The following is a 19,829-nucleotide window of genomic DNA, read 5'->3' on the forward strand; positions in this document are numbered from 1 at the left end:
CCACACCCAAACTCCCAGAGCCCACACCCCCTCCCACATCTCAACCTTGCACCCTCCACTCCCTCCCAGAGCCTGCACCCCTCACCCCCACCCCAACCACTTGCCCCAGCCCTAAGCCCATACCCAAACTCCCTCCCAGAGCCCGCACCCCTCACCCCCCCACACCCAAACTCCCTCCCAGAGCCTGCATCCTCCATCCCCTCCTGCACTCAAACTCCCTCCCAAAGCCTGCACCCTAACCCCCTGCTCCAGCTTGGTGAAAGTGAGTGAGGGTGGGGGGAGAGTGAGCGACGGAGGGAGGGGAGATAGAGTGAGTGGGCGAAGGAAGCAGTGGGGCGGGTTTGGGGCCTTGGGGGAAGGGGTGGATTGGGGCAGGACCAGGGGCTGAGCGGAGGATTTGAGGGTCCCCAAAAATTTTTACATAAAAATGTGTGTCCTCGGGTTGCTGAAGTTTGAGAACCACTGGACTAGAGCACTCCTCTCCCACCCTAGCTTCACCCAGCACTCCCCCTAAATTAAAGCAGACAAGCTTTCTTAACTTGTCTGTTGGCTCCTGATTGGTTATTTTCTCTTACTAGCCCATCTAGGACAAGGGTGGGCAAACTTTTTGGCCCAAGGGCCACATCTGGGTGGGGAAATTGCATTCAGGGACATGAGTGTAGGGCTGGGGCAGGCGGTTGGGGTGCGGGAGGGAGAGCGGAGTGTGGGAGGGGGTGCAGGACGTGGCTCAGGGCAAGGGGCTGGGATGCAGGAGGGGTGCAGGGTGTAAAAGGGGGTCAGGGCAGAGAGTTGGGGTGCAGGCTGCAGAAGGGGTTTGGGGTGCAGGCTCTGGCCCAGGGCCGCTTACGTAGAGCAGCTCCGGGGTGGCTCCCTGCCTGCCCTGGCGCTGCGCTGCTCCTGGAAGTGGCTGGCACCATGTCCCTGCAACCCCTGGGGGAGGGAGGCAGAGGGCTCCATGTGCTGCCCTCGTCTGTGGTTACCTCCCCCGAAGCTCCCATTGGCTGGTCAATGGGAGCTGCGGGGGGGGCGGTGCCTTCAGGTGAGGGCAGCGCGCGGAGCCCTCTGCCCCCCCGACCCCCAAGGGCCGTAGGGATGTGGTGGCAGCCGCTTCCCTCCGCTTAGCCTCGTGGCACCACGGGTGTGACAATCCCGCAGGCCAGATCCAAAGCCTTAACGGGCCGGATCCAGCCCACGGGCCATAGTTTGCCCACCCCGATCTAGGCCATTGAAGGACTATATTTTGTTGGTACCCTGGCCAGAGTGGATATTTCCTAGGCTGTGTGTATCAGGGCACCTCCAGCTGGGGGCAGAGAAGGCCTGATAGATATCACAATTCTGAAAATATTTTAAAATTATTCCTTATTAGTATAAACCCTTTTGTTTACAAATGGGGACACTGCGACAGAAAGAGGTTAAGTGACTTACCACAGGCCACAGTGTCAGAATAGGGAGGTGGAACACAGTATTTCCTAGATCCCAGTCCTGTGTTCAGAACACTACAATGTACAGTATCTACCATGTAGCTGCTCATTTATAATAGCTAGAGTATAACAAACTGTTCACTGATCAGATGCTGAAAGAGTAATGTAAGTCTCATGTAAATAATTTGTATTTTAAACTTGTATTTGATATTTGAATGTTAACAGTATAGTACACAGGACAGGCAGATTATTGCAAAGCAGGGTAGAAATATTTTTCTTACCAACGGAGCAGTCAGGACCCATCCAGTTAGGATCACAGCTACAGAGGCCTGTGTCAGAGAGGTATGTCCCGTGCCCACTGCATTGGTCTGGACACTGGGCTCTGGGAAGTTCACAGTTTAGGCCACCCCAGCCCGGGCTACAGAGACATTCTCCATTCACACAAACACCTTGATTGGAGCAGGTTGGATCCAAGCAATCAACTGAACAAAGAAAACAAAACAAATAATGTGTGAATAAAGGTTGGTTCCTACAGTGTATAGTTTGGATGATACTGCTGGACTGACCAGTGCTTTGTAAGTTTATACTATTGCAGTGAATATACCAAACTCTTGCAGTTGTTTTTTAGACCATTTATATCTGTTTTGAGAACTGGTGAATACAAAATGTCTTTCTATTTGCTAGGACACAGGCTCTAAAAGTTGAAAAAAATAATTAACTAATTGTTATGATTGTTACTAATGTTATAGTACTGTAAAAGAGAAATATTATTAAACCCATGTTACACATGGAAAACGGAAGAACAGATTTGCAAAGTGACTTGCCCATGGTCATAGAGATTAACATTTTCAAAAGCACCTACATGACATTGGAGCTCAAATCCCATTTTCAAAAGTGACTTGAATACTCAGGGGCCTACGACTCACTGACTTTCAGGTTCCGTTAGGCTTCTAAGTCACTCATGAGCTTTTGAATATTTTATTCATAGTCATTGGCTGAGCTGTGATTAGAACCTAAGAATCCCAATTGCCTAAACCCTGTTCCAACCAGTAGCCATATTTCTTCTCTTAACAAAAGCCACAGATACATCTTCCCCATTTCTCAATCTGAAAAAAGGTAGTTGTTTAAAATGGGATTTTTTTTATGGTGGTGGAAAGACATTTGCAGGTATCATCTTGGATTTCACTGAACAATGGGATGCTATTGTTGTATCAGAAGTGAACTCACGGTGACATCATAGTTTTCAAAGTGTTTACCTTATATCAAGCGTTTGTTTAAGTGAACTGCACTTTACTGTAAACATGAACCTAAAGGTTTATGAACAGCCTTCCACTATGGAACTGATGACCAAGATCAAACTGATATCCTAAGTAAAATGAATTAATGCCATGACTAGTGTATATTAGTTCACAACTCAAGAACTAAGAATGATTGGCATTTGCTCTTGAGGCAATATGAAGGACAGAGTGTATAATGAAAGTGATTTATCTCTCATCTTTTCCCAAAGATTATCCTTCTAACTGAAGAAAGAGACAATTTCACTGAACTCTGCATGAACAATACCTGATCTTTCAAATCTCAGCCTTTTCCATAAACACAAATTCTTGTCAAATTATTTTAAGACATTATAGAACCTTTAAACATGAGTATATAGATCAGGTACTTTGCACAGGATTGAAGCAGACACGAATTTAGAGATAACAGGAGTAATCAAAATTGTTTTGATTTTAATTCAGATTACAATACTACAGGAATAAATTACTATAGCATTTCTAGTGAGATTACGGACTATAATGATGGCATTGGCCACATTTTTGCAAATAATTTAATATTCAGTTAATTGGTTTTGGAAATATAACATCTTTTACTATTTATAGGCAAACCTGGAGGGTTTGGATGTTCAGTTCAGATAAGCTTCCAAAAGTTCAGAAGTTTATCCAAACTTCTTTGGTCTATAAATCAAGCTGGATATTTCAGAAGAACAGAGTCCCCATTGAGATGTTGGTACTTTCTGCTTTTGGCAGGATCCAAAGTACTGTCAAAAGTCAGAATAGTTTCTTCCATGGTATTTTGGTATTTCTTCTCAATCCAGCATACAATTTATTTGTTAATTTTTTATTATTATCATTAAAAGACCCTCCAAACTAACTTTAAATGACCCTCACTGCTCATCGTGACTCTAGGGAAAAGATTACAGTATGGTGAATTTTATCTATTATATTTAAAAGAAATTTTGGAATGGGTAAATCCCAAAGTTTATTTTTTAAAAAGAGATAATAAAATGTGTGTTATTTTCAATTTCTGCCTCAAAGTACAGATAGCCATAAAAAGTATTGTTGAATACTGATGTGGGGTAGCTTTTAGGAATGTATAACCATCCACTTAAAATTGAAGCAATAATAAAAGCAGTGCAGAAAGAATGAAAAATAAATCCCTCTTACAGATGAATTAGCCATCTTTCCACTTTCTTGAATTATGGTACGCAGGCAGAGGAAAAGCAGTTGAGATTTATTACCTCAGAATACACCTATCATCACCCCCAATCCATACACACACTTATGTTATAGAATAACTTGCGCTAAACCTCTCTGTCTATTGTTCTAGATAAATACATTTTACAGCTATTTAAAATCCATCATCTTTCTGAGTAAGAGCATTCAGACTTTAAAGGAGCAGTGAGTTCACTTTGGTTTCAAATCCTGTTCCAATTTTATACAATGCTTTTAGGGTTGATATCTAGGGTCAGATCCTCAGCTGGTGTAAACTGGCAGAACTTCATTCACTTCAGTGAAGCTAAACTGATTTACTCCAGCTAAGGTTCTAGCCCCACATCTTCAGAAGGGGGTTATTTATTTAATAAAGATTTAGAAATGGATTCTCTGTGGTGTTTAAACAAAGGATAGTGTGCTTTAGCAGTTAAGTATGTGAGACTTAGAACCCACAGCCCCTTGGCAGCTTAGATCATTAGAACTCATTTAGTGTTGGGCTCTCTGTAGATTTGACAAAAAGGGTAGAGAATGCAATTTGTATCCCTAAGGACAAAAAAAGAGGTCAAGGAGTTTTCCGAACAATATGTACTCTAAGCCTCCAAAGAATCATGAATTACACTTATGAAGTTAAATGTCACTGAAAAATGACTCAACCATGAAGCTGACAAGAAAAACACTGTTAACTTAACCTAATTTGTCAATTTCACTTGTCTGTCCCCAAACCATATTGAACGAAACCTGACAAATATGCCATTTCATTTTCATGTGTAAATTTGTTAACAGAGCAAGAGTGTTTATGCAGCAAAAACTGTGGTTTGCAAATATCGATTCTGGTGCCACTGCCATTTCAGGTAAATTGTTTGAATGATATGACTATGATGAATATCAGAAATAAAAAGCTAACTGGAAGAAAAAAATGCTGACCCACAGTTGCTAATTCCTTTTCCCAGTTGGAAAATGGCATATGAATCAAACTGACCCATTCTTTTCAGACACACAAATCAACAGAAGAGATTTCATACTTTAATATAAAAGCAGGTATGTTTACCTGTTCTGTTATGCAGTTAATTCATTTAGAAAATTTAAATAAGACTGGGTGAATGCTTAAAATGTTGAGAAACCATTTCATATTCCATCCTTTATTCAACAGCTCCTGAATTAATGTGTAAAATATTTACAGAAGGGAAATAATTTTGAGGTAGCAATGTCATTGCTATGGAATTTTTATTTTATTTGCCAAATGATGTATGCAAAAGGTTATTTTAACCTTTCTTTTCATGTTATTGTCCCTTCCAAGTTTGCAGTTAATACAGCTTGCCTTCTGCAATCCATTTCTCTTTTAAAAACCTTATCTTTTCAAGCATTGCTTATTAAATCATAGAGTAATGGAATATTAGGATAGGAAGAGACCTCAGTAGGTCATCTAGTCCAATCCTCTGCTCAAAGCAGGACCAACACACCCTGTAGCGGTGCATGGGATTCTTCCTTCCTAAGTGCAGGACTCTGCACTTGTCCTTGTTGAACCTCATCAGATTTCTTTTGGCCCAATCCTCTAATTTGTCTAGGTCACTCTGGACCCTATCCCTATCCTCCAGGGTATCTACCTCTCCCCCAAACTTAGTGTCATCTCGCTGAGGGTGCAATTCATCCCATCATCCAGATCATTAATAAAGATGTTGAACAAAACCAGCCCCAGGACCGACTCCTGGGGCACTCCGCTTGATACCAGCTGCCAACTAGACATTGAGCTGTTGATCACTACCCGTTGAGCACAACAATCTAGCCAGCTTTCTATCCACCTTATAGTCCATTCATCCAATCCATACTTCTTTAACTGTGAGAGACCGTATCAAAAGCTTTGCTAAAGTCAAGATATATCACATCCACCGCTTTCCCCATATCCACAGAGCCAGTTATCTCATTATAGAAGACAATCAGGTTGGTCAGGCATGACTTGCCCTTGATGAATCCATGTTGACTGTTCCTGATCATCTTCCTCTCCTCCAAGTGCTTCAAAATGGATTGCTTGAGGACCTGCTCCATGATTTTGCCGGGGACTGAAGTGAGGCTGACGGTCTGTAGTTCCCTGGGTTCTCTTTCTTCCCTTTTTAAAATATGGGCATCATATTTGCCTTTTTCCAATCGTCCAGGACCTCCCCCGATCACCACGAATTTTCAAAGGTAATGGACAATGGCTCTGCAATCACATCAGCCAACTCCCTCAGCACCCTTGGATGCATTAGATCGGGACCCATGGACTTATGCGTGTCCAGGTTTTCTAAATAGTCCTTAACCTGTTCTTTCACCACTGGGGGCTGCTCACCTCCTCCCCATACTGTGTTTCCCAATGCAGCAGTTTGGGAGCTGACCTTGTCTTTGAAGACCGAGGCAAAAATAGCATTGAGTACTTCAGCTTTTTCACATCATGTGTCACTATGTTGCCTCCCTCATTCAGTAAGGGGCCCACACTTTCCCTGACCACCTTCTTGTTGCTACCATACCTGTAGAAACCCTTTTTTTTACCCTTCACATCCCTTGCTAGCTGCAACTCCAATCGTGCCTTGGCCTTTCTGATTACCCCCCTGCATGCTCTAGCAATATTTTTATACTCCCTGGTCATCTGTCCAAATTTCCACTTCTTGTAAACTTCCTTTTTAAGTTTAAGCTCACCGAAGATTTCACTGTTAAGCCAAGCTGGTCGCCTGCCATATTTGCTATTCTTTCTGCACATCGGGATGGTTTGATCCTGTGCCCTCAATAAGGCTGCTTTAAAATACAGCCAGCTCTCCTGGACTCCTTTCCCCCTCATATTAGCTGCCCAGGGAATCCTGGCCATCAGTTCCTTAAGGGAGTCTAAGTCTGCTTTTCTGAAGTCTAGGGTACGTATTTTGCTACTCTCCTTTCTTCCTTTTGTCAGGATCCTGAACTCAACCATCTCATGGTCACTGCTGTCTAGGTTGCCACCCACTTCTACTTTCCCTACCAATTCTTCCCTGTTTGTAAGCAGCAGGTCGAGAGGCGCACAGCCCCTACTTGGTTCCTAACACTTGTACCAGGAAGTTGTCCCCAACACTCTCCAAAAACTTCCTGGATTGTCTGTGCATTGTTGTATTGCTCTCCCAGAGGATGTCAGGGTGATTGAAGTCCCCCATTAGAACCAGGGCCTGTGATCTAGAAACTTCAGTTAGTTGTCCGAAGAAAGCCTCATCTACCTCATCCTTCTGATCCGGTGGTCTATAGCACACACCCACCATGACATCACCCTTGTTGCTCTCTCCTCTAAACTTAACCCAAAGACTCTCAACAGGCTTTTCTCCAGTTTCATACTGAAGCTCTGAGCAATCATACGACTCTCTTACATACAATTCAACTCCTCCACCTTTCCTCTCATACGTGTCCTTCCTGAACAGTTTATACCCATCCACGACAGTGCTCCAGTCATGTGAACTGCCCCACCAAGTTTCTGTTATTCTGATCACATAGTTCCTTGATTGTGCCAGGACTTCCAATTCTTCCTGCTTGTTTCTCAGGCTTCTTGAGTTCGTGTACACGCACCTAAGATAACTAGCCAATTGCCCTATTTTCTCAGTATGAATCACGAGGCTTCCCGTACTGTCCCCTCCTCCTTGTGTTTCCTCCCAGTATGCTACTTCCCCACTTACCTCTGGGCTTAGGTCACCATCCCCCAGTGAACCTAGTTTAAAGCCCTCCTCACTAGCAAGCCTGCCTGCGAAGATACATCCTCCTTCCTAACATACAAATTCACTGCTCAGAAACTTTGTTAATGCACAGTTAAAGTTGATTGGCATTCACACCCTTCCAAAATGTTCTGCGCAGGTAGTACTTAAATACTCTGAAAACCAAGACAAAAAAGAGTTAAGGTTGCCCCAGAACCTTAAACTCAGCCTTTTGGAGCTGGCAAGAGCCACTGTGGATATATTGTAAAGTATGTTTCATCCAGGGCTGCCCTATCATAAACAGATAGGAGGAATGACTAAGTAAGAGTTCTACTTTACGTGCTGTGCCCCACAGAATTGTATTCTTTCATTACTCTACAGGGGGCACTCCAACTGCTTTCATTGTGTTAGGGACAACAGTACAGATCAGTGCAGGAATTATTTGCAGCAGGTCACCACAGCTCACACTACGATATGAGGAAAGGTATCTCTCCACCAAAGGGATCACAAACACCTCATTTATGTGCTTGTGGAAGCAGAGAAGCATAATAATCTATTCTTGCCCTGAGGATTTGTAACAATAAGGTAGCATATATGACAGTGCTCTACAGGGCAGAGGAGATGTTCCATGGGGAATCCCTAGACCAAAGGGTCAAGGGATGGTAGCATCGGGCAACTCTGGGATGGCTTGTATACTCAGATACCAGCTCTGCTTCCTCCTGCCCCTTATACAAATATTGTAAGTATCATAAAATGTTGATGTCACATAATTTTTAGGGGGGGGTATCTGTGGCAGCTCTTGCTTAAAGGGCTCAAATTTGGATCACTAACCCAACTCTGAATCCTCATGAGGAAATCTGAGGAAATATGGAAAATTGGCTGCTGAAATCCACAAAGTACTCTAAACAGTAAATTAGCCTTGCCTTAACTATAGTGATGCCACAACCCTACTATAATTTCTTATAGACTTTTGGGATTACAATTTATAATTAGTGTAGAATTTAATTAATGGCAAATGTTTATGGAATCCCTAAAACACTCCAATATGTATTTGGGTGAAATGGCACCTAGAATGCTGCATTCTGCTCCGGAAACCTCAGCATCAGAAAGATGCAGAGAAATTGGAGGGAATCTGAAGAAAAGCAACAAAAATGATTGAGTGTCAGGAGCAACTGTTTCATGAGGACAGCTACAAATTAATAAATATGTATAACCTGGCTAAATGATAACAAAAGAAGATAGGATTGGTCATAGCTGTCTATGAGGTTATAAAAACCAAGGTAGGAGAGGAATCGTTTAGTGTGGCACAAAGTGGAATTAATAGGATGAAATGAAAGACAGGTAAATTTAGGCTAACTATCAGGAAAGCCCTCCTAATGCTGACATATTTTAGATTATTCTTTTGAATCTACCACATTTTAACAAGGGATGAGGTGGAATCCCATAACTAATTTTAAACTAGTGTTACAAAGTTCCTCCTCTACCTTGGTGGGTCCTGTGCTTATTGGCGGATTTGCTCACCTCACAGATTCACCCTGTGGGTCGGGAAACATCCCAGAGACCTTCCCCTCTGGTAGAAGCCACAGTCCAGGTCAATTCCTCCTGTGTCTGATCAGGAGTTGGGAGGTTTGGGGGGAACCCGGGCCCGCCCTCTACTCTGGGTTCCAGCCCAGGGCCCTGTGGACTACAGCTGTCTAGAGTGCCTCCTTGTACAGCTGCACAACAACTACAACTCCATGGGCTACTTCCCCATGGCCTCCTCCCAATACCTTCTTTATCCTCACCACAGGACCTTTTTCCTGGTGCCTGATAATGCTTGTACTCCTCAGTCTTCCAGCAATATGTCTTCTCACTCTCAGCCAGGGCCGGCTCCAGACCCCAGCGCGCCAAGTGCGCGCTTGGGGCGGCCTTTTGCTGGCAGGGCAGCAGGCAGCTTCGGCGGACCTTCCGCAGTCATGCCTGCGGGAGGTCCACCGGAGCCGCGGGACAGGTGGACCTGCTGCAGGCATGACTGCGGAGGGTCCGCTGGTACCGCGGCTCGGGTGGACCTCCCGCAGGCATGCCTGCGGATGCTCCACCGGAGCCGCGGAACCAGCAGAACCTCCGCAGGCACGTCTGCAGGAGGTCCCGCGAGCCGCGGAACCGGCGACCGCCAGAGCGCGCCCCGCGGCGCGCCGCCCTGCTTGGGGCGGCGGGATTGCTAGAACCGCCCCTGCTCTCAGCTCCTCGTGCCTCTTGCTCCCAGCTCCTCGTATGCACGCCACAAACTGAAGTGAGGTCCTTTTTAAATTCAGGTACCCTGATTAGCTAGCCTGTCCTAACTGATTCTAGCAGTTTCTTAATTGTCTTCAGGTGTCTTAATTATCCTGCCTGTCTTAATTGGTTCTAGCAGGTTCCTGATTACTCTAGTGCAGCCCCTGCTCTGGTCACTCAGGGAACAGAAAACTACTCATCCAGTGACCAGTATATTTGCCCTCTACCAGACTCCTGTACCCCACTGGTCTGGGTCTGTCACACTAGACTGAACAAAAAGTAATGTTTATATTTAAGGGAACATTCCTGCACCCTGGAATGGGATGGATGCAGAGGGATGTGCTTTAATCAGTCTTTTCCACCACTGCTAATTTTTATGCAATTCCATGAGAATGTTAGATATATTTGGGCATTTTATTGTACAATGTTGTAAGAACCCCCACTAAAAACCTACTGCCAGCTGAACTGTAAATTTCCCTTTCTGGGAGTTGGCAAGGACACTACGGAATTGACCACTTTTGGCATGATCCAAAGCCCACTGAAATCAATGGAAAGATCTCCACTGACTTTTGGATTAAATCCTTAATCCACATGGTGCTGTAAACAGTTCCTGGGAGAAGGTGACAGGAAAACACTCTATAGTAGTTGTCTTAATTAACCCAGTGTTGATAATCTAGTAGTGAGGCTAAGGATTATGGGCATCTATTTGCTTCCAGCAAATTAAGTGACAAAAGTCCCAGTCACTTATGAGGATGGAGGATCTGATCTCTAAAGAATAGATCTGAAACATACTGGTATTGGGAGGGGAATCCCTGTATTTTCTCCAACCATGTTCTTCGATGGGAGAAGAGCTATTTACTAGCCTATGAGATGAGTTGGTTCTCTCAGTCTAGTTCCTAGCAGATAGACTCCTCTTATGCCACAGTTAGAATGCTCAGTACAGAGCCAAGGCTTGAATCAGATAGTCACAGACCTACCATTTCAACCCAAGCTGAGAAACACTGGCTGATCCAGATGGGGTAACTTGAACTAACACGGCCCTGTTGTGATGATAAGCAGATGACTTCAGAGCTGTCTATCTAGGAACCCTCTGGAGCAAGGGTGGGCAAACTACAGGGTCAAGGGCTTGTGCTGCTCCACACGCTCCCGGAAGCAGCAGCATGTTCCGCCTCTGGCTCCTATGCATGAGGCAGCCCCAAGCATCACCCCTGCAGCTCCTGTTGGCCAGAAACCAAGGCCAATGGGAGCTGCAGGAGTGGCGCCTGTATATGAGGCAGAGTGCAGAACCGCCTGGCCGTGCCTCCGTGTAGGAGCCGCAGGGATTACATGCCGCTGCTTCTGGGAGCTGCTTGAGGTAAGCACCGCCCAGAGTCTGCACCCATGAGACCCCCTGTGGCCCAACCACTTGCCCCAGACCTGATCCCCCTTCCTCCCTCCAAACCCCTCAGTCCCAGCCCAGAGCACCCTCCTGCATCCCCAACCCCTCATTCCCAGCCCCACCCCACAGCCTGCATCCGCAGCCCTCACCCTCTCCTGCACCCCAACCCCCAAATTCATGAGCATTCATGGCCTGCCATGGAATTTCCACACCCAGAGGTGGTCCTCAGGCCAAAATGTTTGCCCACCCCTGCTCTGGAGCATTAAATTACCTTTTTAAAACAACAATATTAAAAAGAGACAGCTCTCCAATTTATCTAGGTTGCAACAGAAGAGATGAGGAACAAACACTGCTGGGCTTGATCTATGACCATTTACTGTGAGGCCATTTTGTTAAACCCTCTCATTGTCTACACAAAAACTGCGGCTACTTACATTTTCAATACCAGGAGCTTTTTAGCATTCATTAAATTGGTGTCTTTCCTATGTACCATCTACTTTTCTTTAATTCTATGAGATTGTCTGTAACAAGAGTGATTTACCCTACATGATGCCTCAAGTGACAAGGATACCTGCAGTCTTCTAAATCCAGCTCCTCTTTTCTGCATTAATTATGACTGAAACATTTACCTTTTGTCAGTTATCAATTATGCCATTTTCTATACCACTTCTCTCTTTTGTTTGTTTCACCATTTTCCATTTTTTAAATGTTCAATAAATATAACCCATTAAAAAAAGAAAGAAAAGAATCATCTTGACTCTTCAACAAAAGAAACACTCAGATTTACCTGTGGCAGACAATTCTACCAGTGCAGAAAAATAGGGACCTTAACTACATGGCAGATCAAAAAAATATAATTTAAAGTTTCACAGGCCCATAAAACTGGAGGTACCAAAATTTTGAAATTCCCTCCTCAGTACTCTCTGTTATAATAGTTTTACACTACAGTATAATCATAGCATTTTCTCCTCTTTCCTGCCCTCCCTCCCATTTAGCTCCACAAACCATAAGACAAGCTCAAAGCAGAGACAGAGTTTGTACTGTAGCATTTACCTTCCTCACAGTTTTCTCCTTTGTAGCCGACAGAGCAGACACAGTTTCCTTCAGCACAAGAACCATGACCTCCACAAGAGGGATCAATACACTGGCTGATGGGTACATCACATTCTGGCCCTTTCCAACCACTGTAGCACAAACAGGTTCCTTTGGAATATTGTCCATTGCCACTGCACAGAACTGGGCAGGCAGCTGGAAAATGGAATGAGATAAAGAGAGCACACTGAGTCATATATGAAAGCCCATAAAAGTGCTCTAAAAATAAACTGCTAAGCTTCTGATTGATGCATTTAAAGGTGTTAATTTAATGGAAAATGCTAAGTCAGACTTTAATAATTCAGTATCCGATTACTCAAAGTATGAGTATGATTAATTATCTATAGAGAATAAATACAAGCACACACATTTGCTGTCCATACTCAATATATAGCTGCTATTCATTACAGACTGTTGACTTAATATTCAGAACTATGGAGAAGTCTGCAATGATTATCAGTAACAAGTCAAAATGAATGGATTTGATTCTGATGTCACACTGGTTTTACACCTGAGTAATTCCTGATTTACAGAGAGGAAGGCTCTAATGATGCATTCAAAGTAAGTCCCATTGCATGTTGGCCAATTTTTTTTTACATGGTGTTTTGAATTATCTGTACCCAAAACTTCATCATTTTTAGTCCATAACTTTGGGCATCTTGGGCAAAGCAATAATTCAAGCCTTCATCTGCATCACTTTCATCCTGCCACTAGGAGAAAGGCTGGGACTGAGAAAGAATGAACAGTGCAAATGGCAATTATATGAACTGCAGTGCCTGCCAAAGACTGGGAGGACGATTACCAATCACAAAAATGGAGAAAACAAGAATGACAGACAGAGAGGGTCTTAAGAAGGGGCAAGGATGCATTACTTTGCCTGGTATTGTTTGGTGGCAGTAGACCTGTTGAAAACTATGAGAATGTTTTCCCCTTTTCCCACTCCCCACCATGACTGGACAGCAACGCTAAGTTCTACAAAGGTAAAAATATTGGTGCACAAGAGCTGCATTACATTTTAAAAAAGGCCTTTATTTTTATTGTATGATTACTATTATTTCCCCCTTAACTTGAACCACCAGGGAGCACTGAAATATCAGGTGTAGAATGAAGAAATGAGTTCACAGTGGTACTTCAGCTATTTCTGCATTATACACTTGGGACCTAATCCTGCAGTCCTACTCCCTTGCGTTGTCCCATTGATCCCATTAAGAAGACTGGGTCCTAGTTTGCAATAATCTATACGTTTTTAAAAATGAAAGGATTGATTAGAAGGAATATATTCAGACCAATGTTAATGTTACTCAATTTGACCCTAGTAGTTAGCCAATATTCAAGGCCGTGCGGGTTTTTCCCCTTAGAAGTGAAATTGATGTTAGAGCCAGGTATGTACATAGTTCTGTTTCTCTGAACACAGCAGGAATCAAAAGGCAGGAGGCAGTTTCTTTGCTCACAGCTTCAAGCCCCTTTCTAACCAGCTCTCTGCCTAAAAGTTGACCCACCCCCCAAGATGCTTCAAAAGAATTTCATTAATTGTACTTTAGCAGAATTTCCAGTCTACTATCTTTTAAATTCATTTAAAAATGACAGATGTTCACATGCAAATTGCCACAGAAGGATATATAGTAAGGGCCATGTGCTCAGAGACAGCCTCTGATTTTGCAATCCCAAAAATATGCATGCAAGTACGTGTACTTACATCACTGTGTGTAGACATGTTCTGTACATGCACACACATATTTGCATGTCTAGACTGAGAAACTGGGTAATCAAACAATGAACTGCATGCACAAATGTGAATGCATGAGGCCAGTTGAAAATATGGTCAATTGTCTTTGAATAAAACCTAAGTATCTAATTTTTGCTGGGGTCCAGCAACTAAATATTTACACAATCCAATCTTAGCTCATGTGAACCAACCACATTTGAGTCTACAAAACAGAACTCTAAATTTTGTGTGCCTGGACTTGCAGACATGACGTTATCCCATCATCCTCCCATTCCTGAAATGTGGGGAGAAGTTCATCTGTGGTAGGCTAGGTTTGCCTCCTGAGCCAAAATAGCCTTATAATGTGTTGCTGGTGGGGAGGAGGAGTGGACTGAAAGAAAGAAAGAAAGAAAGAAAGAAAGAAAGAAAGAAAGAAAGAAAGAAAATATCTCTATATCCAAACTCCATTTCCTCTTGGTTCTTAATATGAAAAGTGTGTAACTTCACAATGTAAAACCCAAAAAGTCAATAGGAGCCCAGATTAAGATTTTTTAACTCTCTCATAGCACCTCTAACAGCTAATATAAACATGGAGCATATGCTCTTCTGTAATATAGAATATAGCAACAGTAGAATTATTTTTCAGATTCTTAATATTGTTTCATTAACACTCAGTGCTTAATTTCTCTCAAAAAATCTGCATTCCCAGGGTAGAGCAATACATGTATGCTGTTTAGACAAAGCTGCACAGTTTCCTAGTTATGTGTTTATATGATATATAAAATACAGAACTGCCAAATTAGAAATGAAGTTCTTTATTATTCCACTGAAATTGCAGTAGAGACAGATATAGTGTGAACTTCTTACCAATGATCTCAAAGCTGACCTTCTGGGAACACTTTCTCTAGGGAATAATTAATTCAGCCTCTGTAATAACTCAAACCAGGACTTCCTCTTAACAAAGATTAAGCTGCTGCTACTGATATAATATGCATGTTTAGTGTGTGTGCACATTGTGTGAGAGGGAGATGGATTATCGTTCACAAGAAACTACATTGAGACCAACCATTTCACTCTCAGCATCAAACTCAACTGGAAATAAGGTCCTACTGCTGCAAAGATTTATGTGAAATAGGTCACCTACAACAACCTATTTCATAGATCTGCAAAATAACATTACAGTAAGGTTCTACTACCTGTTTCCTTCTTGGTTTTTTCCTTAGCAACCCAAGTAAAACATTTCAATGGCATATGCTAGTTTCTCTCTATATGAATCCTAGTGGGCAAATTCTGCCCTAATGCAAGTCGGTGAAACTTCTGTGTAGCTAGTGGAGTTATACTTTGTTAATGCTAGGGCTGAATTTAGTCCTACAGTCATATATCAAAGCCTTCCATATTTAGATGTAGACTAAACCTGGATGCCTAAGGTTAGCCTCCTAAATCTTATTTAGGTTCCTGAATGTAAGTAGCCTCATTTTCAAAAACTCAGCACCCACTAACGACACTGAAATCAGTATAAGCTGCAAGCCTCAGCCCACTTTTATTTAGGAGCCTGACTTTAGGCAACCTGTTTGAAAACATCAGAAAGGTGGTACAAAGGTGGTTTTGCTTGATCTAGTGCTTGCTAAAAATCAGAGATCAAAAGGGGTCAGAGAAATCAATGTTTCAGGTATGGGGACTTCAGGAGCAGGCACTTCAGGAGCTGCTGGTTTTGTTTGACAAAACAGGCTCTCTTGAATTCTGCTCAGACCCATTTTAATCAACCAGGTGCACATTTTGACCCGTAACTGGATGAAGAGCTTTATCGTAGGTACCTGTATAGATGTGAAAATGTAAAATAAGATATAAGGCCAGATCCCAGGCTATACTAGGTTATCTTTGTGCTGCTCCCCTGAAACAAAACTGCTCTAAATCTGACATAACTGTTCACTAGAGAATCCCGCACAGTATAGGGGAATCCTTAGATTGAGTGGCCCCAAGATCCCTCTTCTCCAGCTATTCCATCCATCTGGTGAAGGATATGTGTCCAGGAAATAACGGGAATGGCTGAACTGTCCTTATGCCCTGGAAATCGCTAGCTGTTGTAAGGGCTCCTTAGGGCAGCCTTCAGGCTGTTTGTACTTATGTTTAGGAGTTTGCTGGCACAGATCAACCCAGGATCAGGGAAATGCCAAAGTGACTTTAAGCAACTTTTGTATACTACATCCTGAACTGCAGTGAATGCTCAGCTCAAGATTTGGGTGACAACAGTTGAAAACTACTTCCCTCTTTACTTACCCACTAAGATACCAGTTCAAGATTCAGTGTTTTCTTGTTTCACTAACACCTAAGGAAGTTTAAGGAATGCTCCCTCTCTCTTTTAGTTTTAGGAATGTCATCAGCTGTTGCAGGAGATATACAAAAACCTAAACTTTGGTCTGCTAGGCAAAAAGCTTTGCTGTCATTGTTAACCAAATATGATGCCAGGTTGTGGGACTCTGACAGGGCTGTGGTGAAATAGGTATGCACAGAGACTCAAAATGCACCGTCATTCACAACAGCCATGATCTACAAGTCTTTAGTTCTGTGGTCCAGACTTGAGGCTTACCAAGTTCCCTATTCTAGTTCTGTCAAACTGCACATTAGTAAGCAAGAAAGGGACTCACAGAAAAATTTCCAGAAGGACAAAAAACTCATCAGGTGTGTCAAATCTCTGACATTCAGAAACCATGTGGGGAAAGCAGCACACGCTGACTTAAGCACTAAAGTATGGATGCTTTAATTAATCCGGGGTGAATTTAATTGCTTTAGTTAAGTGGAAATTGGGTTAAAAATGATGCAGAGCATGCTGGGGTGTGTTAAAAACATGACATATGAGTTGGATGAATCGATAAATTAAAAGCGCACAGATGTTTTAATTAAACCCAGGGAAGCTAACGAAGATCGCTAGAGACTTTTAAGCCTATGATTAATTCAATTCATTTAAAATACCTGTAGAGATATGGGGATGCCTCCATTTTGAGACTTATAAAAGTTCTCAATCGATAAGTACTTAAGCTGCTCTACAAAAAAATTCTAGGGTTTTTTAAGAAGTGACTGAGCAGCATTAATTATATAATGAATATTTACATCCTTCTGAATGCTCAGGAAGCTTTTGCTTTGGCCAAAATTTATCAAAGAGGTCAACGTTTTTCTCATTATTATTGTCGGTGTGATCTTAGGTGTCAGAGTGAAAGCTTTTGCAATCCCTTCCTGCGCTGTCCTACAAATTATCTACCTCCATTAGATGGCTGCTTTGCTTATAGATATTATAATGTAAACAACAGGCTCACAAAGATGAGTGTATCTCCACACATGTGGTTACCAGGTGGAATATTGCACCCTGTACACTGGGACTAATCATTATGGACCCATAACAAATCTTATGTTGTAAGCTCTTTGGGAGCAGAGATTATCATTTTAGGTCTGTGTTTGTACAGCACCTAGCACAATGGGGTCCAGGTACATGACTAGGGCTCCTCAGTTCTACAGTAATACAATTAATAATCACTAATAAACCAGCCCCTAGCAATGGACAAATAAAAAAACCATTCAAATATGACAAATATTTGTGCTATTCAGTGAGACAAATGTGGACCAAATATCCTTTGTCCAATGCCTGACCCCATATTTAATGGTAGATTGAGGAGGTGGGAGCCTACCTGCCGCCTCCACCAAGATGAAGTGAGGAGAGGTAATGCAGCTAGCTACCTCTGAAGATCTGGTTGGACCCCTAACTGCGTGGGGGAGATGCCACTATCTTGTCTAAAGAAGTGTCTAGGGATAAACAAGGGTGCTGACCTGCTAGGGAAGGGTTTCAGGCAGGGGAAAATTGGAATTGAAAGTTCTTTGGGGACTGGGAAAGGGAAGGGAACATCTTAGCTGATATTTGAAATCAGGTGACACAGGGTCCAAATATCGCACTAATACAAGCACTCCTGCTTTCAAACATCATTTATGATCATAGAATCATAGAATATCAGGGTTGGAAGGGACTTCAGGAGGTCATCTAGTCCAATCCCCTGCTCAAAGCAGGACCAATCCCCAACTAAGTCATCTCTGGTGAGCACGAACATTGGTCCTCAGCTTTGAGAATCCTTGGAACAGCGATTGTTTGGCTGATAAAACCCAGGAATGTATGCAGCAAGAAATAGTGTTTTCTGTCCTCCACTGAGGAGCATTTGGGGAAAATAGAAGTTGAAACAGACAATTGTCACAGGCAAGCACCTGGGAACCTAAGTTAGAGCTCTGTTAACTTCATCACTGAAAAGAGGGAGGAGGAAGGGATATCTAAAATATCTAAACTTGGACACTTCCACTGCTTTTCCAGTACAGACAGCCAATGAGGGTGAAAAACAGATGGGGTTTCAAGCTTCTAGGAAAGAAGAGAGAGAAGAAAAGTTAAATAGCTGAACTCCCTTGCCCAATGTACAATGCCTTAAGTCCTCCTTACAGTTCTACAACAGACATGCACTGACTCACCATGCAAACCTCAACACACACTTGGAAAAGGACAGGGAAAAAAAGAGGTGCCTCTTTAAATATTTTAGATAACGTTTTGGCTAACCTGCAAGGGAAGAATGTGTAACCCTTAGTTATATCATAGCTGCTCCTGTGACTGTGCTCTCATTAGGGCTGCCTGGCTAAAACCAGCCTAAACTGAGGCAGCAGCCTGGCTACAGCTAAGCTGAACTGCGGCGGCAGGCTGAATAGGGTTGTGGTGGGTTTCTCAGTATAACTTCGAGGTGTTTAATACCAAAATATTCTCAAAATGCTTTGGGTCTCATTTTAATTCACGTTATATACGTTATCATTGTTACCAAAGATGGTTTAACTGAAAGGCTTAAGTTACCAAGTTCTATACATATAAGCCTGCTTCAGGTATTGAAATTTTTTGCTAAATTTGAGCAGTGAAATAATTTCATTTGAGCAAGTAAAGCAGTTTGGCAGCTGAGTTTAATTCAACTGGAAGCACTGGTGTTTAATGTAGATGGGTCCAAGCCAAAGAGTCAAGTCTAGATTCAAATTCAGATTTTACCCTCTCTAAAGATCAGGGACATTCAGATCTGGGGGGTTTGGTTCAGGACTGTTCCTATTACTTAGATATGACAAACATATAGGGAGTTGACACAGCAACTTAATTTTGTTGCTTAATTTGCAACAATGAATGCGACTCCACCAGTTGCTTCAATGATATTTAACATCATCACAGAGTTTTCAAGATGACGCCACATACAAGCCCAAAGAGAAAGAGTCAAAACTAAATGGAAAAAAAAATATATCAGTGCAAGGCTATGGAGACAATGTAACTTGAAAAGAAAACAAAATGCAGATTGTAACGCCAGTAGGTAAGCTAAGACAATTAAACACAAAAATAAACTACATTTAAGCAATGTTAAGTACACAAGAGGAAAGCCCTTACATCACAGTGAGTAAAACACAGCCTTGCAAAGCATAGTTATTGCAGCCTGATGATTCTCAGACTTTAGCTGAAGATACATAGCACTGGGAAAATATTTTTAGCTCATCATAAAAGGGCTGATATGGTCTGGAAAATCCCAGGTATCTCCAAACATGGGATGCCAACTTCTCATGCACTGGGGACCTTATTAAAGCTCTTAACCACAGGGGATCCATTGACATGAACATTAATTTTAGCTTCCGAATGTACACATACATGCATATAGGGGAGGGAGCAAGCCCTGAGACAAAGCACACTGAAGTCACTGGAAACACTGCTATTGACTTAATGGGCTTTGGATCAGACCCGGAAAGAACAAATGAGTGTGCACCTTG

General features: G+C 42.6%; 1 protein-coding gene across 1 annotated transcript in view; it reads right to left on the reverse strand.

Annotated features, from left to right (window-relative positions):
• The window catches only part of TENM2 (teneurin transmembrane protein 2), a 966,597-nt gene that overhangs the window by 142,302 nt on the left and 804,466 nt on the right, over positions 1-19,829 (reverse strand). Inside the window, exons 14-15 of the mRNA XM_045027903.1 lie at positions 12,272-12,466; positions 1,703-1,903 (exon numbers count right to left, since the gene is read on the reverse strand). Coding sequence (XP_044883838.1) covers positions 1,703-1,903; positions 12,272-12,466 — 396 coding nt within the window. The remainder of the gene's footprint in view (positions 1-1,702; positions 1,904-12,271; positions 12,467-19,829) is intronic.

Source organism: Mauremys mutica, chromosome 8, assembly GCF_020497125.1.
Source record: "Mauremys mutica isolate MM-2020 ecotype Southern chromosome 8, ASM2049712v1, whole genome shotgun sequence".
NCBI classification, from domain to species: domain Eukaryota; kingdom Metazoa; phylum Chordata; order Testudines; family Geoemydidae; genus Mauremys; species Mauremys mutica.